Source organism: Ascidiella aspersa, chromosome 2, assembly GCF_963924565.1.
Source record: "Ascidiella aspersa chromosome 2, kaAscAspe10.2, whole genome shotgun sequence".
Taxonomy (NCBI): Eukaryota; Metazoa; Chordata; class Ascidiacea; order Phlebobranchia; family Ascidiidae; genus Ascidiella; species Ascidiella aspersa.
This window is the reverse complement of record NC_139448.1, coordinates 15956689-15982452: the sequence shown is the minus strand read 5'-3', so window position 1 is coordinate 15982452 and position 25764 is coordinate 15956689. Positions and strand designations below refer to the sequence as shown.

Sequence of the window (25764 nt, the reverse complement as noted above, 5' to 3'; positions counted from 1 at the left end):
GCGGTCGATTACAGTAGCTGTCGCACACAAGCGGAACATTAAAATGACTATTTGTTGTCTGGACAAGCCTAGTAAAACCTAATAAAGCGTTCTTTGACGTAACAAAATAACGAAACTGACTGGTCTTTCACAGTGTTTTCGTTGCTGTGTGTGGCATATTTTAGGGAGTGCCCATTATGTTCGCCATCATACGTGTTCGAAGTTGCTCTGACCCTCTGGAATGTCGGCCTATCCCGAGCGCCCCATGAGAAAATAAGGGAGACTTGTTTTGCTTGCTCTGTTGCCAGCTACTGTGGGCAATCTCATTAACCGCGCGCCGTGCTGTGGTCAGCGCGATTTTCAACTTTCCCACACGGAGGTTGAAAGCAGCGGAACTTTTTAGGCCACTTGAAGTGTACAGAACGGCCGGGGCGGAAGCTTCTAGCTACCGAAGTGCGTCTGTCGTTCTAACTGTCGGTATTTTGACCAGCGGCGTTTGCTGGCCAACGCACCTTCGCAGGTTTAAATCCGCGCCGACGAAAATCCGTACGCTATTTTAATTGACGGTTATTTCGATCACGAAGCGATTTAAAGATTGCGCCTAATTGCACGACTTTGCTGGAAAACACTTGGAGCTGAACGCGCACTGACACCGCGCCGGACCGAAAGAATTTTCCACCGGGCAGTTTAAATACTTCGAATTCGCCGACTTCTGAAAAAAAAACAAAGTCAATCCAACGTTTCCGTGCCGCTTGGGTTGTAATTATAGGCGGGCTCCGATGCTCCGCTAAGCGCAAATCGTCCGCAAGCCGGAAGAGGCATCGAGTTTGGTACACAGCACACCTGGCAGGGTCGCGGCTTATCGTGATCGCGCGGCACGGCCGCCATTGAAAACCGTGAACGGCTGTCAGCAGAAGCTCGTTGTGCTTGCTTTGCTGCAAGACTGTGTAAACTGCTGGGTGCGTTGTTGTTATCTGCCGCGCAAATTAAACTGGTTGCGTTACGTCGCTGTTTGCTTGCTACCCGTGCGATACAGTCGGAGTTTACTCAATTAAGCCGCCTGACTTCACAAGAGAGGCCGCCGCGAATTGTCTTTTTGCAAACACTTGAATTGCGTAAGGGGATACAACGTCTCGTTGTCCTTGTCGCCGAAGCAAACACTGGCGATCGAAAATACCTTTAAAGATAGCGTTCAGCCCGGCGAAAGGTCTATTCACGTTTTCACAATCGAATCCCAGCAAGCTACTTACAAACGCAAGAGTGAATGATTAGGTGTCGACGCAGTGATACCTCGTATCCACAACACTTTTGAAGGCCGTGCAAAATTTGACACAGCTTCCCTAATTTAGTTTAGAGATCGTCAGTGTCTCTGGTTTACCTTGTGGATGGCGTTGATGAAGACCTCACACGTCTTCTCGACTTCCTCTTGCGCGCGATCGCGGTCGTTCTTCTTGGCCACCTTGATGTCCTTGAGTGTGCTCTGCATCCTGCGCAGAACGTCCGTCTTCTCCTTTGCCGTCTTCAGGAGGTTTTCGATCTAAAAGAAAAACAATAAACGTTTGACTTTTGGCCTGGGGATCAATCAAGTATACTGGAGAAAAGTAGTTGTACAATAGACGACAACTTGGACTAGAAATCTGAAATAAATATATGAACTGCCATCCCCCATAGACCTGAATACAAATTGAGTACTCCCGTTGTCAAATGACAAAATCATTTTGGCAATCGCTTTATGGGGCTTTTGGTTTCAATCCAAATTATTTTCAAAAATGGTAGCTAAAAACACTATTGTGATTTTTTTATATTATCACGTTAGGTCACATTTCGAGTATAAGACCTTTCTTGAAGCGCGACGACAAAATACTTGAAACTAAAGAAGAAAGTGACTTCAAAGGTCTCGTTGCTTTTTAAGATCGTCTGTGTGCGGTTTAGTTATTCGGGAATCACAACAGATTCACTCTTTATGGCAGCAGGGCGTTCCAACAGTCCTACGCGATGATGATCCTTTGCCCGCCGCAATCACAACAATCCATTGGCAATTGTGCGCCCGTCCGCCCATGCTATGTAAACCTCATCAAGTCCAAACGACTTCAACTACGCTCGGGCGAAAACCTGATTTAGTCACGTTCTAGCGAAGCCTCTGAATAGACGACCGGTGTTTGCTGTTTGACTTAGACGTCCGCGAGGCGATTAGGCCGGTTTCAAGGCGCATTTCCATAAGCAACTTTACCTCCCCCGCCTGTCCACATGTCGGGGATCTACACTACATCAGTGCCTGGCCCCCGAAGAAATTATCCTATCTTCGTTCAGCTGAAGCCATTCGTCAAAGTGTGTACTAGTAAATCTTTCCACGGCTTTCAAGCGCAAACGGTTGGTCTGCCTCGCTGATTTGATTTATGTTATAAGGTAGGCGGTTGCTAAATATATTTCAATGTTTGCGGTTTTATAAGCTAGTAAAACTTTATGTGTGGGCTCTTGGCGTGTTGTTTAGCACAGAGCTCGATATACCTTCCTTGCTATTAACATTTCATATGAATAGCGGACGCTCACATCTTCGGCCGTTTGCTCAATACAATTACAATGCACTTTAATTGCACAATGCACTTTAATTGAACCTATTATCATCTTTCGCCGGACAAAGACGATTTGCATTTTCCCAGCAGTTCTCTCAGTGTATTGACATTAAAACGTCACCGTATCCCGTATTATTTGGTAAGTCATCTAACTCAGCACAACAAAAGCGACTGTTACCTGGTGACCTTGGTTGACCACTTCCTCCTTAAGCGAGCACCTCCTGTGCCTCGCGTGCCCGCACTCCACACATTCATGGCATATCGGACACTGGCAAGACTGGCAGTAGATCTTCGCCACCTCACCGTCATGAATCTAAACAAAAATGGAAATTAAGTTTTTGAGACTTTTGGAACAATTTTAATAACAAGTAGTGATCTAGGTAAATCTGTGTCGGTGTGCAATGGATTATTGAAATTTCGACCTGAAATGTTTCACCTAATCCTCTAGGCTTGATTTTCACGCTCCATGCCAATATATAAAACATAATTTTGATACCCCTTTATTTGTTTACATGGAAACTAAGGATTTTTGGCACTGTAGTGGCGGCTGAAACCGTGGTTACGTTTGCAAGTAATTTGCAGCCAGCCACACAGATCCTAAGGTGTGCTTCTCCAGGCGGTTTACGCCTCGGGGATAACCGACTGTTCCTGGATTATCCGGGGGTATTTCATTACTGATCGCTCTCGCTACCAAACGTTATGCGATGCGGGTAATTGCTCACTTAGTTGTGTACGCGCCCAAATACTATCGGCTGGCGAATGTTCGGGCCTTAATCGTCGGCACGCCGCCGAAACCTTTACCACGGCCTACTTAAAACATAGCGGCAGTCGAAATCGCTTTGTGGTTCATTGACTTTCGAGGCCCGCGATTTACTTTAAACTTTGCCTGTGGTCAACGGCTGTACTGCAGCGGCGTTCTGTTATCTTAGTGGCAATCAGCGTTTTCGCAAAGGATTTAAGGCTCGCGTACACTGGGGATCACTTGACAAAACAAAGAAAACCCGAATGAAGCTGAATTCGCTTGGAGTGTAAATACCGGACATTGTACTTATCTTGCAGTGGACAAATTTCGGACACTTTTAAATTCCGTACATTTTAAACATGATATTTCACATAGGTTTTCGGCATATAGTTGCTTACCGGGCTTAAATCTTTTTTTTGTTGTTAAAAGTGTTGTTATGGCCCCTGCGAAATGAGGATCGCAATACACCTTTGACACGAAACTGCTAAACTTGGGAAAGATTTTTCCCTTAAGCAAACCGCTGTTAGCGCAAACAGTCAAAAAAATCCCAGCACACTCACCATGCAGTAGATCTTGGCCCGGCTCTTGAGCTCCTGGTTGTGGATGCCCGACTCAAACTCGCTAAGCGAGACGATCTTGTGGTGGCGCGTGAGCTTGGTGCGGATGTGCCAGGTCGAGCATTCCGTGCAAAGGAAGTCTGTGCAGTCGAGGCAGCGCGAGATGGCCGCCTTACGGTTGTCGTGGTCGCAGGTGTCGCACATCAGCGATGCGCCGTCCTTGTCCTCGCTGCGGATCTCCTTGACCGTCTTCAGCATGTCCGACATGCTCGAGATGAAGAAATTGTCCTGTGGACGTACGTGATAGTGTGACTCGTTAGCAGTAGTAAGACGCTTAGCGAGCTTGTTCACGCGAAAGGCCAATGCGCGAAAAAACTTTACAGCTTAAACCATACTGTTGATGTGTTTTTTAAAGGTGCTTACAAATGATTATATGTTGGGTTTCCTTGCCAAACTCGCGTACCCCCTCGCATTTCTCCAAACATTAGTTTGCATTGTTGCCAAATACAATCGTTTGATTGTTTGTATAAAATGGAAATAACCCAGTGTCATATTTTTCTCCTGCCCTACTCTAAACCGCAAACTAGTATTCTCCGAAATCTGATTAGCAGAACTTATACTTTAAAAAGGTGGTTACTCCACCTTGTAGAAAATAAATAACAAATTTCCTGAAACGTTCACAAAATGCTACCTACTACTGTGAATACTTCAATTCATTGTACGACAAACTTTTTTAGGCTTTGTTAAAACTGTGTCTACCTCTAAGTTGCTTACATAACACAACAACGGCGCCCCATTTTCAGATGTTCTGTCTCTGGAACTAAAACTTATTTACTACGACACCACCTACCTTGAAACAAGGTTATAAACCGCACCGCGAATCGTCAAATTACCAAATGGTCGGGCGTGGCTTGGGGTGCTTAATATAGATCACACTGTCCGTAACTGGTCCGTAACTGCTTTCTCCTAGAGATTTTATTTCTGCAAATCATTGTCCATTTGGCGCAGCAAATTGTCGACTGTGGGTTTGTTTGTGCATAACAAAGAAGAGTGTATAGTTTATTGTTTTAACGAGGCCCCGGTATAATTTCACACTTTTGAAAGCTCATTTAATGACAATTTTAACACGCGTTTATAACGCATTGCCTAAACAGTCAATATTGGAAGCTATTGCGCAGAAAGTTTGCTGTACGGTCCAGTTAAAAGAGAAAAAAAACAATTGCCTACCTTCAAACCGTGAATTCCCGAAGTGGTGAGCGGCTGTTCGCAGCGGCATGTCGGGCAGATCACCTCAGTGCTATTAGGTGGCGTGTACTCCTCCAGGCAGCCCAGGCAGAAGGTGTGCTGGCAGTTAAGGCTCTTGGGCCTGGTGTAGGTCTCGAAGCAGATCTGACAGGTCAGGAACTCGTCGTTGATCTTGGTAAGCAGGTCAATCGAACTGGCCATCATGTGGCCGGCGAACCTGCGCAATATAAAAGTGTGTTTTTTTGCATTTGGTCGTCCGAATTGAGGTTTCTAGTCCAATTTTTTGTCTCAAACAACGAAAATATTTCTTGAAGGTTTGCCATCTGTTCTTAAGTGTTTTTTATTCTTTGTTTTTAAACAATATTTGTGCACAAAATAGCGTGACTGCGGTGAAAACTTTCGTATTATACCTGAATTTCGCCTCGTTTCACTTTGGGAAAATATACGCATGCACGGTTCGTCACCTTTAGGAATAACGTTTGATGGAGAAACCCAACAACTATCACGTCGAATTTGTTTTCGGTATAATAACACCCTTTTAACGATTTCCCTCGCTTGAGGCGTTTGTGCTATGGGTCCGGTTCGGATCCTGGCCCCCATCCCCCCAGATCGTGTCGAATTACTGCGGCTTAACATTTTTCTATTGCCACTTACCCCGGTCGCGACTGTTGCGCCCGAAAACAGAAAGACGAACCTGTCAGCTCGCTTTTGGCGCACAGCGACCCGGAAACTTGCGGGTCGACTGCATTGCGGCCGTGCCGTCAAATTCCCAACTTGAACGTGAGCGTCGTGCCATCAGGCGCGGACGGATTTGTGCGTTTGCATGTCAACACTCATTAAATTGCGCAAAAAGGACAACGTATACGAGGCCGCTCACGCTCCCGAGCGATGACCTACTTTGGCTCCTATTTGCTTTTGAAATGTCGAGCAAACACGAGTTTCTCGTTCAAGTGGCAGCAATGGAGAGCGCCCGCGGCGCTGCCGACCTACCCCGGTTTTATTGCAACCGAAAGCCGTGCGAATGGGACCCCAACACGCCTGGGCGATCGTGCTGTATACCTGACACGCACCAACCCCATGCTGCGTGTGGTCCGTCTTTGCCACTTGTTGACAAAACATTCACGAGCAACAGAAAACTATTGAAGTTTAACGCTAAACGGACAAACTGGACTTGAGCCGATTTCCAGCGCCCGGTTCATAAACTTGCGGCAGGAAGACTGGGCGCTGTTATTCCCTCGTATGTATGAAAGCTACGGTCGTTATGCTTTGGCAAGCCAGAACGGGCGTCACGCATCGTCGCAAGCAAATGGTCGACCGCAAAGACGACAGTGAATAAAAGAACGCAACACCGTGCCATATACATTCAAAGACTTTAAACCCCAACTGTAATGTCCGTGTTAAACGGTTCGGCGCTCCACCCAAGACATCGCTAAGCATTCAGACTTCAAATTGGGGCCACCGTGATAGTTCACCCAGAAAATGACACACGTCAACTATTTTACCGCACAGATACTTCAAAGTGCAATGCATACCGAAACGAATGGACTCGTCGAACAAACCTTATGTTTTCCTTGAAGATGTTGTAGTCCGGTGCCGATCGCGCCCGCAACCTCGACGGACTCATGAGTGTGGGTGTCGGTGGGTCGCCCGATTACTGGCCTGAAACCCGCGCAGTAAGCAGCAAAAACAACAACACTGCCAAGGCTAACGTTCCCGTCCTTTTAACTTTGCAACTCGATACAAGGCCGGTTCGCACACGCGAACTCTGCTACTGTTGCTGGTGGTTTTGGGTTGAGGCAGTGCGCTTTAATTCTACAATTGCCAAACGCTAACTTCACCTGAAAATGCAGCAATAATCAATGATGGATCAACTGTTATGTAACGCGCTTTTGTCGAACAGTTATTACATTTAATTGAAGTTAAAAAATGAACCGTAGTTCTGATTTTTAAACCGGAAGTAGAGCGATGATTCATCCGAAAACGCTCTAATCTTTACTATTGTGCTGCCTCGGGCGGCCGAACGCTTTAAATTAACCTCGTCCATCCCGGCTACCATTCTTATCGGCGCCTAAACCCGACCTGCGTTTGGGCGCTTATCGGATTGTACAAACGAACACCGTCGCCAGTGCATGAAATGCCACGCTGGCCTGCTGAGCATACCTCGCTGTAACCCGATACAATAATGAAGCAGCTATCATTTCGCTCGGCTTTGAAATGCCAAGAATCCTACTTTTTCAAACGGCTGCAATTTTCCCTTTGCATACTCGACCGGTCGAAGGCCGTCCTCGTATCTGTTGTTCTAAAATCTTATCGCAAGATCTCCACCTCCACTCCTGTTTGACTTGTAACTACGCAAGGAATTTTAGGTGTCTGCAGGATTTTCGAAATTTGCAGCTGTTTAACCTCCTAAAAAGGTGCAGGTTTTCCTGTGCTCGTGACAACAGAAATCACGTTTACTACCAAACTGCTTTATAGCTTCGAATGAAAAACAGTAAACCTGAGCTAAATCTTCACGAAATCCTTTGTGCTCAAATCACCACATCTTCGATGCCACCCAAGCGCACAAATTTGCGGCCATAACGTGACGTATACCTGGCGCTTGCGATTGTTTTTCTATCAATCTCTCCGCCGAGCCGTTTCACATCGTTAAGGTTTGCAGCCTTGCCGTTGCTGAAGGCGGCCTCGACGGAATTGCCATCTATCTCACACCGCCGCCCTAGATTCGCGCACTTCTGCCAACTGCTCGTGCGTACGATTCGCGCTCGAGTCCAGCCAAACTGTGTCAGTCGGCTACTCGTAAAATGTCAACCTCAAACACGCAGCGGCCATCTTGTTTGTTCACGGCCCGTCGCGTGGCCCCTTCTCCGCTGTACTTATCGCTCCCACGCTGTTTGTTCGACTCTTCTTTTACGATAACACGTTGACCGCGCGCTTTGTCCTGAATTGTAAAAATAAACCTCAAGGAAAGGCCAAGACACTATCGAGGTTCCTCTCATCACTAAAATAATTGTCCCTAAAATAATTGTTTAAAAGTTAAACATAACTGCAAACGAAGTTAATGTTAAAAAATAATTAAAATCGACCGAAAAGAAAAATATAAATCAGAACTTTGCTGGAAAGGTTACTATGCTACTGCGAAAAAGTAGACAAAGCTGCTTTACTAATGATTCTAAATTTTCAGTACAAATTGCACCAAAAACCGCCTACTCTGTTTTCCTCTGTATTGGTTTGGAAATGCAGGACCGAGCCCGACTCGAACTTTCGCCAGCAGACTGACATCCTGGAAAGTCACGTTCTCGCATTAACCGAAAAGGGGTCGGCGCGGTCGCTTCAAGTCACGCAAATAACTGCACGGACCAGCGAATCAGCTTAGACGCCGTCGTGTAATGGCCACCGGTCGAGGTACCGCTATTAGAGCGAAGTCGCTTTTTGGCCGGCCAGTTTTAAGTGGCCCGCATACTAACAGCCGAAGCTACTTGCCTTTTCGCTAACCGGGTTTAAAAAGTGCACTTTAAAAATACATGTAAAACAATAAGAATCACCAAGACTCTTTTTATGCGCAATTCGTGCTTTCGCGGCGGTCATGTGATTTTATAAGACTTTAAAAAGCTGGCGCAACATTCAGCGCTGATGCTCAACCTATTGCTGGCGCCCGATGAAGGCTCGGAAATAGCTCAGCGCAAGCGGCCCGTGAAGCCGAACAGCTCAAGCCAATTAAGTCGAGCGTCTTGCTGAGATCTTGATGCTATATGTGCTCGCCCACGCAGCTAAACCCCACATGTGATTGATTCCAACGGTACTACCTACTTGGCGGCCATTCCCCCCGCATCGCTTGCCTTTTGGTGTTTGGCAAAGGTAACTATTCTGGCAAACCTCTAATTGGCAGTATGCTGTTTTAATTAGCCAAATTGACGTTCCAAAGATACCAAAAAGGTCCAAATCGTAGCGGAACATTTTAGTGTTCTTGCTAAAATCGACACAGCTTTGGTACTTAATACAACGTTTGAACGGCCATGTCCGGTGTTCAAGGTTAAATCTTTCTACCTGCTTTATACAACTTGCCTGCGAGGCGAAACGGTTTGCTTTGGCGCAACCGCGAAACGCAAATACGCGCCCAGGTTACTTCTGCACTTGACCTCTAATTGAATAAGTCAGCATCATGCAAATAAACCGAATACCGGATTTAGGTGCTTGCGGGTTCGCCGCGTCGAAGCTAGGCTTTTGATGTGTCCGAGTTGGGCGCAAAAATGCCAACCTGTGAAATTGCGGCAACGCAAAATTTTGGTCACGTTAAAACATAACAGAGCGTTATAATCGATTGCAAAGCTCCTTTATTTGAGACAGATGCAAACGCCATGTTGGTTAAGACTATGTGATCTTGTTATTCAAACAAGGAGTCCAACTGCTTTAAAAAAAGTAATTGTATAGTATTCGATTATTTAGTATTTTTTTAAGTTTGAACGTAGATCCGCTAATACTTCCAACCGCGTTCCTGGCGTAAGTAACAACAGGTTTGTCAAGTCCAATTAAGTTATTATAAATTCCCAGCACGCCTCGGCTGCACATGTTTTCTCCTTTCCTGGCCGAAGATTCTCACGGTCACTCCCGTCCGCAAAAGCTAACATAAAAAATACCTGACGTTTGCCGCCATGTAGCGACTTGGTCGGCTTCGACGCCACTCGCTTCTACAAGAGTTATTGTCAGCGGCGCAGACCCAATGAGCCAGCCATTTGCCTTCTTCTTGCGTCCGTCGCAAGTCGACGCCGAGCTTTCCGCCGTTTAGTGGCGATTACGCGCGATATTGGAGCTCAGATCGCCGCAAAAACAACAAACAAGGGGCGGTCACCTCGCAGGCCTTGCCCCGCCAAATGGGGGCACCCAGCCTTTTTGTCGTTGTGTGTGCGTTGCGGTCCGCTAACAAACTATATCGCCGACATCAAAGCGCGCAGAGATCGCATCAGACCTGCGGCTTGGCCAACGTAGGAAACCCAATGATTTTTGCCGATGTGTGGCTAATCCTGCTTTCCGCCCTGCCTTTTTATGTACATTGCACGACGGGTTCAGATATAGCGATAAAACGTGTTTGCGCTCTTCGCATACAATATAATTACACTGCCTGGTATTTTGCTAAAACTATTTGTTGTACCTCGCCACGTACTCCCGCCACAACGACAAATCTGGGTCAAGTTTATTGTAACCACCACTGTCGAATATTGTTTTAATGGTTTCTTCATCACAAATCCTACTTCATCCATTACGGTTGAAATGCGGAATTTCCACCCACCGCACGTTTCTGCGGTTTTAACCTGACCTACTTGCCACGCACGGCCCTTGTGTCACTTGAAACACCTTACACAAGCGTTGTATTGCGGCTTCCAACCGCAGTGTTTTGGTGATCCGATTTGTGGCCTTGCAGCTTTTAGCCACTAGCACCGCAACCAGAGAACTCTGTGCTGGCGACTTCGGGTAATTGTGCGGAAACACCATTCTTGGCTGAAAGCCCGTCCTTCAAAATTGCATGGCGCTGTCGGCGCGTCGCGCACGGCGTATCGCCTGTCGCGTTTGTTTACGCCACTCGACATGCGACAATGGGATCGGATTGGAGCTGACGTGGCCCTCTTCAGCGAGGACAAAAGTTTCAAAGAGGCTGTCAAGCTGACGAAAATATCCGTCAAACAGTGAACACGGGTTTATCGGCCAACAATTTCCCCCAAGGAACAAAATTCCGGTTTCAGGTTTCGGTGGTCTGTTTTGCATGCAAGTGTTAATGTCCTCGACTTTGTTTTACCTACAAATGCTTTACTAAATGTGCCCATTTTTTAAATATAGACTACGTACTCTTTGTTTTATTTGCACAAGTGTCTATAATACAATTATGGTGGCTTTAATTCACCGAATGGCTGTGGAGTGAGGCTACATTTTAGGAGCAAAACACCCTGTCAAAGAAGAGGGCACTTAGCACTCCAATTCCTCGACTAAACTGAAAAGCTTTGATGTCTCGACTTCTGATCACAGAAAAATACCGGAGCGCCAGACCCGGTCACGGCCAAACGACTCCCGGTGACGTGGTCACTCCTTGTGTGTGTGTTTGTGTGCGCGCTGCTGTGTGTTGCCATAACTTAATGCCATCCCCGGCACCCCGGCATTATCCCCGGCCAGGTGCGCGATTGGACAAGGGTGCCTATTGTGTCCCCGCGCATTCCTGGCGACGACGGGGTCGCGACTGTGGCGGTCTAGAGAGGGGTAAATTCCAGTTGCGGACCCCTAATGCTCGCCAGGCAACGTTTCATACGCGCCCAGACAAAATAGTGCCCTTTGGCAAAAGTCACACGCCGACTTGGTGCAGGCAACAGAAACCCTGGACGAGAAGACAAACCTGCATTTATAGGATAAACCGAACTTGGTATTATAAGTTTTAACGATTTTACACAAAAGTCCCACATCCGTTTCAGGCCTTTAAATTGTCGGGTGCTTTTCTAATGTTGCGGTGAAATTGGGGATGGAGCCCGCATTCGGCCGACTTCCAACTGCACAGGGCGATTTTCAACCCATTGTCAGGGGCCAAGGGGATTTCTTTGCCCAATTACGCCAAACTGCGCTAAAGTGCGTACGCGCGCGATCGAATCTCCGTGTTCGCAGCCTTCAATCTTTCCCAACTGCTGGTAATCGCCGAAGAGCGTTGCGATGCCAAAGTGTACAGGCCGCGAGCAGCGAAAGATGCGAAACTCCGATAGCGCGCGTTCGCCCGCGGCATCGCGCAAGAGATCAGCTGATTTTATCTGCGCCAGCCTCGCGCTGCTGCTCCAAGGCGTAGAGCGATAACGGGCGAGGGCGGAAACGATTGAAGCGATCACGACAAACAAGAGCTGCCTACGATCGTGATGATGGTTTGCCTGATGCGCGATCAGCCCGGCGACTAGCGCGGCTGCGATGTGACGCTTGTTTGTTTTTGTCGGATATTAACAATTCGAGAATTGAAAGGTTCGTTGGCGTCGTTAGCAAGCGCGTGCGTGTTATTGTCAGCTCTTTACTGCTGTAGTTTTCGGTCGATTTTAACCTTAATCACGGCATCGACGTGTTTCCTACATTTGACTTGTAAATCACCGGATTCTGTTTGTTTTTGCGGATTACGCGAACGACAGAAGTTAATGCTTAATTAATGAGTACAATTTAAAAATATTTTTTTCAGAAAGTCTTTTAAACTTGTTTTTTTTTTCCCAATTGGTTGGCGGTTAAAATGATATTAATATTAATAATTAAGGATCAGCGAACAAGAACATCCTGATTGATAAGCAAACTATGTTTGTTAAGTTCAATTAATCGATACATGGGGAAACCAAAATACTTATTGCATGGTACCAGTGTCAGATCGGCAGAGTTGTGAAAAGCAGAGCTGATTAGCATTCGAAACATTTTTCATGGCATTTCAATTTATTACGGTCGATTTGTTTCTCTCCTTGCTCAAATATCGTGTTGGCGCAACTAAATGTATTCAATTGCTATTTGTTATGGTAAAAAAAAGATTGGGAACGGCATAAAAGACAAAACGTCGCATTCTTTCCACAACAGTACGTCACTGTTAATCCTTGTTATTCGAATGCGGATAATCCGTGCTCGTTTCCGAGACGCCCAGTGGCAGATCAACGCAGGTGGTCGCACGTGGCACACCTGACCGGATGTCCACTCATACCACTTGATCGGGCCTGACTTTTCAACGCGCATTAATAACCAGAAAAGCGGCTGCGGACATTTTGAGCGATACGCTAAGATGGCAACAATATCCGACAACACATCACGGTTGTTTATCCCTTTTCGACTCATTTTTATTTTCAAAAACGTTTTATTTAATGTGTTGAAGGTATGAAGTTTGTTTTCTAGTTGCCGTTCAGCGGTCGTCAGTCTACAGGCGAATTTATACCGTCATTGGTTTAGTGGCGCTATAGTGCCACCGTGTGGGTGCCTAATTATTAGTTTGTGATCAAGCCTTGTGCATTGGAAATGAGGTTAAATTAAAAAGAGAGTGAGGTGCGCTATGCGACTACAAATCTATCTAAAGTTTATGTAAAATCTTAACGTTTACAAATCTTAAGTTTAACGACTTCAAATTAAATATGTTAGAACGAACGCGATTTGGAACGACCATCGGTCTCATTTGTTCCGAAGCAAAATTCAATAGTTCTATATCGGTGAAATAAAAATAAAAAAACGTTTAATCTCCTGGCAAATAAAACCGCTGCACCTGGATGAAACCGTTCGTGTCAACTACGACACATTATTTACGTTCGTGTTCAATTTAGTGGCGCCGAAGCAGCAATTTAAAACAAAAGCAGCCCCGGCATGCGCAAATCCCTTAACCATGTTTGTGTTGCGTCGAACGAGCAACTTTAAGTTCGAAGCTGAGCCTCTGTTTGTCAAAGATAATCCTCACGAGTATTTTTGCGTTGTAAGAGCGGCCAACGTTCCTCTTCGCTTTTTCGCTTTCTTGTGGTCTGCAATTTTTTGGAACGTAGCACCAGCGAAGCCGTTAATCTACGGGTACACGGTCACGTTTGAACGAGGATGAGTCAGATGCTTTTAGGTTTATTGAAAACGGCTGTGTTTCCTGATTATGTCACCCCATCCAGTCGTTCTTATTCAAAGGTTGACGTAATGTTGGACCGCGATGCATTACGTATTGTTTTGGTGTGATGTACTTTCTGGAAGATGACGGTACCACAACAACAACCACCTCGAAAACATAAAAGCAGCCGATTTGGGCAAAGTGCCGTTCAGTCTGTGCCGGCGTCGAACTCTTTCTGAACCTGTGCGAGGTAAACTTTTCCACTTTCGTTTTCCGAGTCGGCTTTAAAACGCCCCACACGTCATGACATGTTGTCAGGCACAACGCTTCTTTGGATCTTTGCTATTTGGCTCGACCCTATCGTTTTACAAAGGCAGCCCGCCGCCGTGACGCAGTTACCTGCCTTGCAAAACCGCCGCACTTTTTTGGCTTCGCATTCGGCCTCGTATTCTGCGTGGTCCATTAACCTTTCGTGCAGTTTATTTTCGGTTCATTCTGTGCAAAGTACCCCTCGTTTCAAGGGCATTTAAAGTGATTTTAAGGTCGCGGCACAGGGGCTACAGGAAGGTCAGTTATGTCATTAAACCAATGCTTGTCCGGCAAGGTTAGCTGTTCTGTTTAAACATACGTTTGATAATGAAAAAGATTGTCGTACAGTTGAAAAATGATTTTTGAAAACACATTGGAATGCGTAATTACTTGAATTGTGTTGAAAAATTGTTTTACATTTTCCTAGTTATCGTGTGTATATGGTACAAATTGTATTTTTACAATCAAGTATAAAAATAAAGTGATTTTAAATGCACGCAATCATAAATCTATGTTTTTGATCGACCTGTGTTGCAACCCGCGGTAACCTGAAAACTGTTCTTTCTGCAAATTTTTAGTACAAAAGACGGCCGGTTTTGTTTGATTTCGTGATCGGCTTCTTCTTATTTGGTCACGTTATAGACATTCACATTGCCTCCAAACGTGCCTATTTGCTATCTCCAGCTCCGGCAAAATTGCACACCTCGAAAGGTTGATGATACATGCCAGTCACAATATGATGCACCGCGCATGTAGTTATTTTGCAAATGAATAAACGCCACTTTTGATCTCAAAATTAATATAACTGTTCTTGAAAAATGCGAACACGTGTAATTTCCGTGTCACAACTTCGAAATGCTTGAGCCTTTTAGAGATGATTGTGCAAATTGTTTTGATAAATATCGGGTTAACAAAAAATATTAAATGTGTTTGAGAAATTTTGGTTCGGAGGGTCAATGCTGATAATCTCTGGCCGGATCCCAGGGGTAACACGTTTTATCAAACAATTGTTTATTGCACGTTTATATGAATTTAGATGTATGTGTATTTCGCAAGTAATTTTACTATTTAAATAAGTGCCTCGTTATAACCCGTTGCCATTAATAGGTTACCTTTCGCAGAAATTCCGTAACCACAAAAAATCTTTCCCTTTCTCAAAATGAGTCATGGGCGGATGCTTCTCAATTTCGAGTTTCACCGCCTAAAATGCGGTTGTCCTATCGTGAATAACAAGAAAAGGTAGCAGTATACCAACTCACAAGAGTGCATAATGAATTTACCAAGGGAATACAAAAAAAAATATTTTGCCTTACCTATCGTCTTCGTCTTCGTCAAAAACGCATAGATTTGTTGGAAATGCTCCAGCCATTTCTCAGCAGAGATAGAAGTTATTAATTTTAAATCCTAATATTACAAGGCTTAAACCAACCTATTCGGCTCGTACCTATTGCAAATCGTTTTTAACAAATGTGCTTCCACAACTACAATGATTTTTTTAGTTAAATATGCACTCCACAAAAGGTGCTCAATATGACCTTGCAAAAAATACCGTCGGCATATAACGATAACATTCACTGGCGAACTCTTTTTCCGCAATCAACATTTGCTAACCTGTGAAATCTGTACCTGTCAAAATCTTCCCAGAATATTATAATAGAATACATAGCCGACCAGACATCGTCACACTCGGCCTATATCGGCTTCAGCTTTCTCTTGTGTCGCGATTTCTACGCCTTTTCGCGATTTATAACGCTTCCACTACACAACAACTAAACGCGCCCTTCTCACACGACAAAACGCCACAGTGTCTCCCATTGTCGGGCCTTTAAATTGCGACCTTGTTCGCGCGAACTGGGCTTGGACCCGAACTGTCGACTCGAAATCTGCAGAGTCGGTGACGTAAGGGCACGCCACGCTCCGCTGCGCGTGCCGTTGCATCATCAGCGCTAGCGGATTAGCTCCCGCTTCGACAAGGACGTGCCCTGTTAATCTTTCTCCTCCTATTATCGCTTGTCCGATCTGAGGAGCCGCTTCTGCGCGCTTGTTTACTGGCCGGAACGCGCGTGCGGTAAACTTGCAAATCGGCGTTTGCTGGAAGATGCGCTCTCTCTATGCCACGAGGGCCTCGGGCCAATCGCGAGCTTCCACGATCGTGCCATTCTTCTCGCGCGCAAAATACTCGACTTCGCCTGCATCGATCAAGTCGCCAGCTCTATCTGTAACTGTTGCTCTTCGAGATGCCTCCGAATACTTTTTGCCTTCTAGCGAGTGAAACCAAAGCCGGCAAAGCCCCTCGCTGCCTCTAATCGCCGCTTATCGCTGGCCCTCGATGTAATTGAAGCCCTTGCAATGCGGTTGCCGCTCAGCCTGGAGGTTCATCACTACCAAACTTCTCCCTTCGTACTTTCTCGTGCGGCCTTCGACAAAAATTACCCGCCGCGCGCTTTTCAGGTCGCTCCCCGAATCCTACGCGCAGTTTTTTTTTTCAGGTAAACCTCTTCACGCTCGGCCTGCGTCGACGAATCAGCTGCTTCCGACCAATGAAGCGCCGCTGCGACGAGGCTATAAATATCGCATGACGTGATCGACTGATCGTGCTCATTAACTGATCATCCTCGAAGTCGGATTAACTCCTTTGTCGGTTTAACCTCCAAAGCGCGATAACAACCCGAAGCGTATATTGCTGCGGCTTGGCTATGAACCGTTCCCGATACCGTGGCATTCCAACATATTCGCCCATGTTTTGCACACAGGAAACCACCAAACTCGTCACTCTCTGTGACTGCCAGTTTATCAACAACAAAAAAAGAAACACTTCATTTTTGCTCTGCAAAGATTCGCTTGTCTGCCAACTTTTCCCGAAACATGCTGTTTGTGACAAATGGCCTGTCGCTCGAATGACGTGTGATGTGCAGAGGTAAATGTTAATTTTTGAAGTGTTCGTGTTTGACGCAAGGCCGACTTTTACAAAATCGAGTTTTAATGTTTTCGTGATTTCCTCCTGCAACTGTCCGATTAGTTTTATAAAAGTTTTGAGCGCTTACCGCAAATTGCCGATTAACAATCTTGTAAAAAAGTACGCGGAAAGACGCAGACAATAAAACTAAGTGTAATTTTTTTTCTTCAAAAAACCCAAGTAATTTTTCTGCTGTCTTAACAGATTTCTGCTGTCTTAACAGACACCTCGTGGTGTTACAATCTGTCACTTCCCTCTGGCACGGTAACGCCGACAAGTTATGTTATGAAACAACGGAATTACGCGGATTTAATCTCTTCACAAGCAAACAAACACCCGTTTCCCACCGAGGCCGAATTCGCGCCCACCGAGGCCGAATCACGCTACACACACAAAACGGCCATTCTTGAGGACAGTCGGCTTATTGTATCAGTCGCAAGTCGTCGCAATGTTTGGACTTCCCGTTGGAGCCCGGCCGCGACGGCGGTATCAAGTTGTCGCAAGAAATAGGGTGGTCTTTACGGAACGGTATGCACAACAAAGCTGCGATATAGCTCTGCTTGGACCAGACCAAGTCTGCCTATCTTGTTTCGGCGACGCTGTCGACCCGGATTAAGCGACCCGTGACCGCTGCGGTCTCACCCTGTTGACTTAGGCGGTTCCTTTGATTATGTAAGCTTGAGTGGAAGATCGCTGTTTGTGCTTTAATTATTGCAGGCAAATTCGCTGGCACTTTGCTGTGGTGAACTAGCGTTTTGAGTGTTTTAACCTCTTGAACCTTCTTGTTTCGCACACAGTCTTCGCTGTATGTGTTTCCTTGAACTTTGAGGCGTATAACTCAATTGTGAGCGTTGTCTTCTGACAAGCGACTACAATATCGTGCCTGTACATACCACTTCCTTTCCATTAGCAATACGACAAGCAAAAATAGGCAGTACGGACTGGTTTGCACATAGTTACGTCGGCGCAGCGACACCGTGCGGACGCTGTGTTTTTTAATAACCTCCGCTTGGTGTCAATTTGCCAAACGTATATAATTCCTGTAATTACATTTCATTGGTCGTGTAACTAAGGACTTTGCTAAAAGAAAGCACACAGCTCTAGTCTAGATTGTATTTTTTACACACCACAATAGGCCTACCAACCAAAAATATTTTTTTAATATACAATAGCATATCACTTCAGTGCATAACAAAATAACACTCACCTTAATTGGTCCTAATGCTGATCCAAGATTTGAGGTGTAGCGTAGCGTTTACAATTGGCAGTATCTGTTAAAAAAAATATTCTTTTTTATCAAATTAGACAAGAACAAATTACCTTTTTACAGAATTGATTTTTTTATAGACTGAGATATTATTTTTTATGAAAAGTTTGGTGGTTCTCAGACAAATGCCTCGTACTTTTTGTCGGCAAAGTTTGTTACGACTCGTCATCTATACAGTCATCACAGAACCAACTAATTGTAAAAAAAAAATATGTTACATACCTTCCAAAACTTTTTATCGTTTGTGGCGTTTAGCGTTTTCGAAACGAACCACGTTTAAATAGTCGGTTCAAACAAGATTAACAATCAGCTTGCTTTACGTCTCTGGCTTAAAAGCACCAGGCCGAATGGACTAAGGCGGCTTAGTGAGTCCACCGGTCGCTCGTCATAGCGCGTCGCTGAGGGCGTTTATTTACGTATCCGGCCTGGCTCATCTATTGCGGCGCACGCGCCTATAAGCCGTGTACACGGACCGCTGATGCTTTCTCACTGCGCTGCAATCTTGACCTAAAATCTCCACGCGGACCCTTGCTGCTGCAGCTGTTAGTTCACCGCTGAATACCCCGTCTGCCCACACGTTCTGTAAATTTATCCTGCATTTTATTCGTTGCTTGGTGCCACTCGGTACAAGCCCTAACTCAAACATTAACGACGATTTTCCACGCTTCTAGGCTTTCAGTACTTTGCATCACTTGTCGACATGCAGCGACGTCGCTGACTAGCTTTAATTTGTCTGTAACCCAAGACGGCAAGCCCGGCCCTCGGAGAAACCCCGACCATGCAACAATCAATTGTGACGTAACAGCCGAGGAACTTCCAACGTAAACAAGTTTGTTTGTTCCCCGCGCCCAACAGTGCCCTGTTTGTGTTACCGAATCGGCGGCGCCGTGGAGCGGCTCGATTTTGACGTGGGCACAATTACGCCGCGATTTCTTGCTGCTTAAGCCCGAATCACGGGTCGTTGCGTCCGAACAAATTCACCTCATCTATAAGGATTTTTAGAAAGCGCACAAAAATGCGGACAAACTGCCTTTTTGCAGGCTTAGTTTGCTCTTTTGTATTTTTTCTTGAGAGCAAATGTGTATTTTTTCTGGGAAGTGTCAATAGGATTGATTCAAAGACATGTTATGGCACCGTTTGACGATTAACATTATTTTACCCAATCGGCGACATTCCCATGCGATGCTAAGTCCAAATAAACGAACAACAACATCTGGTAAATCGTGTAAATGATGATCATGGGAGAATGGAACAACACTGACTAAAGTTTACTTTTAACGCATTTTGTCCAATTTTATTTAAGGGTTGTTGTTACAAACTAACTCTTACCCTTTCGGAAGTTATTCAAAATCTTTAGAGCAAAATAAATCTCGTAAACTCAGTTCAATACAAAATATGTAGTGACGTGTATTCGACATTATGAACAAATCCGTGTGAGAATAACTAGATATTATTTTTTGTTTTGTAAAAAAAATTTTTGTTACTGGTCAACTTTTGTTTAGAACCATTAGTCATGGCAACGTAAGACTAAATAATCGTAGTTTCATGCCAAATCGACCAACTTTACACTTTACGTCATAAACTTTGTGGCGAACTATTCGTGTCGCGGCTGTGTAGGTACTTTATGCTTTCCCTCATAATATGCGGTTTGTCTTCCTTTACGCCAGGCCACACGTATAGAACCCGGGTAGGTTGCGACATTTCTTTTTTTTACAGGAAACCGCGTTTCGCCTAAGCGTTCCTGAATGCTATAGACTTAGCCCTCTTAGATCGGTCAGGTGTGTTTGCGCTAACTGCCCCAGACCAATCTGTGGGAAAACTGCTACGTGGGTTATCTGCCGGGGCTTCGTGTTTACTTGACCTTTGTTACTTTATGAGCGATTTGAGCGTTGCGGTTTGGGTGTGGACCTAGGTCGGTGACATTCTCCCGCAGTTAAACACTTTGTAGCATTGAGCTAAATCTGAACTTTATTTTAACGATACGTGATTTGTATTGTTGCTACACTTTTGGTATTTACCCCGAAGCTTGTGTTATTTTACCGAACGTAGAACTAAATATGTAATAATAGAAATCACCCTAACCCTTGCAAGATAAATGTCGACCTTAATTCCTGATCAGTAATAGCAGAAGTGTCTGACCCAAATTACTAGCTTTGTAAGAGTATTCTTCTACTATTTTACCCGAAATGTATCTTCTTTTTTTTATTTTTGAACACATTGTGTTTGGCCCTCTGTTGTTGCTCTACAGCAGCGCATCAGATTTCAACAGAAGTATAGCGTTGGAACTTGAAGTGTTTACGCACTCGTGGGAACTCTCGGCAGCAGTTCGCTGCTGTCTCAATAGCTTCGAATGCTAGGCGAACCAACCGCACGCCGTTTCCACTTAATTAAAGCTTAATCCGTTCTGCGTCTGTTTGGCTTCGGCCTCGGCGCGAAGCAGCGGTTTAAAGCGAAATTGCACCTGGGCCTCGGAAGAGTGCAAAGGGGGCAGCGTGCCACCAATCGTCCCCGTCGCTTGATCTTGCCTAAAGACCGACGTTTTATCATGTTTACCTCTTTGCCTAACGTCCGTCAACGAGGCACGCGGGACTGCCGGAACGTCTCACCTTAAACCGCAGGATCCTGTCTTGCAGCACCACCCAACGTTTGTTCTCCTTTGTTTTTAAGCTAACCGGGCGTAACGGCCGCCTCAATCCTTGCTTTTTGCCTTGGGCAAGTCTAGCCGCCTCGAGCAGCAGCTAAGCGCGACTGACTCACTCCGAGCCCTTTGTTTTTGTGGCCCGCTAATTTCCCAGCGATCCCGACGCACTTACAGTCTGTCACGATGTTCGGCATTGTTGGCACATCAGATAACGGAATCTCTTGAGCTCTATTTCACCACTTCTCCCCATCATGTTGCGAAAAGTTAAGTTGCTAGTCGCCGTCACTTTTCTCCGCCAGGCCTTTCAGGCAAACGTGCTTTTCGCGCAATTTTTCGGATTTCGCTTTTATAGTGTGCCGATGGAATTTTGGGGTGACCTCTTGACACCTTATAGTGTCTTACGTTTAAATATCTGGAACTAAGAACATGCTTTAATCCTCAATTTTTTGCTGGATGCGAAACATGATAAACCACAATTGTTTTAATTTAACCAGGAATACTAATGTCGTTGGATATACTATGCACGGATCTGTAATGTAGCTTAATAATGAACTGCAAAGCTAAAAAGGTCTAGTAGATCGACATTATCTTAATTAAGACGTGTCCATACAATCCTGTCAATAGTAATGTCTTTATCGGTGATTCTCAAACAGTGTGCCGCGTCAAACTAGTATTACAACTTTTTGTAATTTCAAAAAGTATCCAATTTGTATTACAAATTGGTATGAAGTCAAGCAAGCGAGACTTGGATGTACACTATCCATGATTATATAACTGATAACATTACGGTGTTTGCTCGCTACCTTATCCTGGTACCGTGTTTATGGTTATTCTTATGTTTTTTGTGAAAAAAATGCCGCTTATTTCTTTTTATTTTCTGCGGTGCCACAGGTTGAAAAAGAGAAGCACTGGTCTTTATTACCAACCCTATTTTAATATTTTTTTGCAAAATGTTTGGTTAATTATTTCATAAATATTAGCGACTATTTTGCAACAAACAAAAGACTGACCCGTTTGAGCTAATTTTTGTACCTATGCTTTAGGCAGGTAACCGGTTTCGTTATGTTTTGCCACGTACGAAAAATGTAGTTATGTTTTTCAGCCAGAATACCACGTATCCCGGTCAAAGGTGCAATTTGCGACAGCTCTGATGTCACGACCGCCTTTTGCCGTCGTGTCGCGTGTCGCCCTAGATAAGATGACGTCAGACAGCGAACCTTTCGCTGTTTGGCGACAAACACGGGGCGTCACATGCAGTCGAAGCGTTAAGCGGATAAAAATGCGTTGCTTCCGCTACTATAACCGCTTTCACTAAATCGTTTAAACACTCCTTGTTTGCCGAAGTTAATGAGCGCTGTTCATTGCGAAGGTGTTGCTCCTAGTCGCTTACAAAGTGCTGGCGCTTTCTCCTTTGGAATTGTCTTTTCCGGGTAAGGATCTTAAGGTGACAGTAATCAGTTTAATTTTTGAGGCCTTATTTGGTGAAATCGAACGGACGAAAATCGCGTTACGTATGCCGAAATTTCGCTACGTAATCAATGTAGTTAATGAAACTTGAAACTAAAATAGTATGACGAGGTCTAAATCTTTTTAACGTATACTTAATTGTTGGTGTGCTGAGTAAGTGATTTACTCAATTTTGTTCTAAAATAGTTTAAGTGAGGTCACCAATACTGTCAAACATCTTCTGTTTCATTGTAACGTGTTGGTTTATCACAGGTTGTCATAGCCCGAGACTTAAATAAGCTCAAAGGTAGTTTACGATGTACACGAAACGTTTTGTTGCCGAAAGGTAAACTCACGAAAGGTCACTGTGCCCGGAAACTTTTTACCCCTATTCCCCGAACCCCATTTCCAAGAGCGCTGACAAGTCAGCGAAATAACAAAACGAGTTCCGATTCGTTTTGGGCAATTAATTTCGGCGGTCGACTTTTCGCCTCCTATCAAAATCTTCCTTCCGGCCTCAGCGGCGTATTATTATCCGACACCTTTCACGATTTTTTAAGGCTCGCCCGAAATGCGCGAGACGCCGGATCAGGTGCGCCAAAAATGCCGACGACGGCGGCCTACGTCACAGACCTGTGCTATGTGTTAGAAGCCTTCGAGGCGTCGATACTCCGGTGACGGTGTCCTTTGTTGCTTTTCGGTGGTAATCCGACGAAATGAGCCACAGTTTATGCCTATTCAGCAAGGCAGGAGTGTTTTTAATATTCAGGAGCAGTTACCTAACTGTCGTTCTTAGTTCGCTGCAAAGAATGCAAGTATATATTACGTGTGGCTGACAACTTGTGTTTGCGCCTCTTGAATGCTGACGCGTACAAAGAAGACACTAACTTAGGTGTCAAGTTTTCGCCGTGGAAAAATCGCACACAAGCTTCGCTCAACAAAATAGGTCGGCCGTCGTATCCACGCTGTGTTTTTTTGCTAAAATGTCAAAACGCTTGAAAACACAGGGTGGAAAACTATAGCCTTACTTTATTTGTAAAAGTCCGAGATGGGAAAATAAGTTTCGCGTCTCTTGTTTAAAGCCGGCCTAAAACTTTCTTTCGTCTACTTTTTTCCAAAGACCTATGTTTATTTACTGCTAATCTCTATTCCAAAATAACCCATCTTTGTGCGTATTAGCATCAGGCTTTTCTCAACACACGCATGATACACAACAGAAACGAGTCGGTTTAATTTAGTGATTACGGCAAAGGTCTCGACCAACTGCTCATTACTCTGCAAATCGGTCCTGGCTTAAGCGAATCGCTGCCGGCTTGCCCTTTAGGATTAACAGTCTGCCAATTACACGCTCTCGTGAATACATGCAAATCTTGGAAATAGGCTCTTACTTTAGAAAACTTTCCATTTTTGTTATTTTTACACATGACTTAACTCCTTGCCCCTTTTGCCGGCGTGCTGTGGGTCTCATAGGGCTGGTGGTCAAACGACAACAAACAACTGTCAGAGCAGGAACCTGACCAAGGCGATCGAGTATGCGTTGCTAATTTGTACTGATTCAGCTTTCGCACCTGACCATGAACTTATTTCAAGGAGTGGTGCGACCATTGACGCGTCACAATCAACCGCCCGCTATCCCCTTCTTCGTCCGGCGATCTTTCCATTCATAAATCTCCTGTGTTTTCTGCCGCTTACGCCTCTAGCTATTTTAGGCCAGTTTACGCATGGTCGCCTCGAAAGCCTGACTGGTCCCAATTTCTACCCTGGTCACGTAACATACACTATTTTTTTTAGATTGACCAATTTGCGATAGCTGCAAAAGTGTATTGACCTTCAGGCCGTGACCAGCTACGTTATTTTTTTTATAAATTTCGAAAATGGTGAAACAAAAACCTAGTTAAGTTCCACTGTTAACAGTAAAACATTGACTACGTTTACGTTTTTGTTAGGAAGATTGTACTGCTTCAAAATTGGAAGCACGATAAAGAATATAAATAAACATCTTTAGAAACTGTAAGAGTTTTAATATATGTTAAACTTTGCTGAGTGATTGTCTGCTTAAGCTACAGTCACCTGTTTAATATTTTGAACTAACAAAAAACTAAAGTTATTTCTATTCTGTTTGCATGTAGACTAGTAAAACCACCGCATCCTGTAATCTATAACATTCTCTACAACTAAAACCAGAGATTATTTCAGGCAGTTTACATCAACTTGTAAAAAGTTGATCTTGATCGGCTCAATACTCTTTGAACCGCGACCGAAGCTAAAGAAGCAGATTAAGCTTCTTCTAACGCCAATCAACGCTAAAAGCTAATTCACGGGCGAGCGATCAAACATTTTAATGTGCCTAAGCCCAATAACGGTTCTAGGTAAAGGCAACACATCAGTGCAGTTATTGCCGTCACGCTTTAAAGAGTTGGCTATAGTTACCTGCTTCTGTCTCTGACCTGCAAAAAATAAGCTCCGTTCGCGCCGCAATTTTTCTAGCTTTTCTTGCCGAAGCCGTTCAGCTATGTTGTTACTGATCGCTAATCTGCCGCTGCGTCGGCGCTCCGAGACAAAGACTGCATTTTTGAGGCTCGATTCTTTCTTGTGGGCGCGTGTGCAGCAAGCTAGCTGCTTCTATGCGTCTTCCACTTTCGCCTTATACGTGTCCAGTCTGGCGTGCGCCGTTAACAATTCCTCGCCGGCTTTACGCTGATACCTAGCTACTTTAGCGCGTACAGTCAGTCAGCCATCAGCGCTTCTCTTTTTACATTCAAGCGTCGTCCGTACTGTCCTACCGGCGACGAGGCCTTAACCGCTCAGGCGAAACGCCAAATATTTCCTGTCAATGGCACCTTCACATGCCAGCGAGCGCGAGGTTTTGTTGACAAGATGGCCAAACCGTGATTCAGCGCCTGCTTTATTGTCCCCAGCACCAACAATCGCCGCTTTCTGAGACCTTTTTTTGATGGCGAAGCTCAGCTTTTGCCCGACAGAGGGTTTGTAAACAAAGACCTGTCGCGCCTTTTCACGCAAACTTCGCCTCGGCTTTCGACAGGATTGCTTTCAAGTTTTCGACTCGGCGCGTTTGAATAGACACGCGTTACTGGGCGCGATCCGGGCGACCTTTAAGCAAAGACAAAACCGTCGAGTCCGTATACATTTCTAAGCAAGGGCAGATCACTTGCCTGGAGACAAACCTAAACACCTTTCCACCCTCGGATGCGCTCGACTGCAGCCAGCACAAGCCTTACCTGGCGCTGTTTTTTCTCTACTTAAAAATCAACGGCGTGATGCCGGGAATGTTTTGTCGACCTCGAGAAATATGCACCATTTGCAGTCGCCGCCTCACGGACCTTTCGCTAATGCTTGTGTGCTTTTATCTGCCATCTAATAATAGCGCCTCGTCTCGCCTTTGCTGCGGCTCTGGTCGCTAATGCGACTCGAAAAGTCACTTCTTTGTCGCGCTGCTGCACCAACGTCACAGCACATAAAGCAGCCTCT

The 25764-nt window shown here is 45.0% G+C and overlaps 2 protein-coding genes across 7 annotated transcripts in view; one reads left to right on the top strand and one right to left on the bottom strand.

The window, feature by feature from the left end:
- Positions 1-23071, bottom strand: part of LOC146163974 (tripartite motif-containing protein 2-like) — a 31600-nt gene extending 8529 nt beyond the window's left edge. For 3 of the 6 annotated variants that reach the window (XM_083382553.1, XM_083382554.1, XM_083382555.1), the window contains exons 1-5: positions 6656-6928; positions 5079-5313; positions 3855-4139; positions 2731-2865; positions 1358-1516 (exon numbers count right to left, since the gene is read on the bottom strand). In XM_083382553.1, the coding sequence (XP_083238679.1) occupies positions 1358-1516; positions 2731-2865; positions 3855-4139; positions 5079-5313; positions 6656-6720 (879 nt within the window). In that variant the 5' untranslated portion in view covers positions 6721-6928. Of the gene's footprint in view, positions 1-1357; positions 1517-2730; positions 2866-3854; positions 4140-5078; positions 5314-6655; positions 6929-15278; positions 15537-18128; positions 18641-22908 lie in introns of those variants that run through there. The other 3 variants (XM_083382557.1, XM_083382558.1, XM_083382556.1) reach the window with 3 other exon arrangements.
- The window catches only part of LOC146163973 (zinc finger protein 277-like), a 51372-nt gene that overhangs the window by 15570 nt on the left and 10038 nt on the right, over positions 1-25764 (top strand). The window lies entirely within an intron of this gene.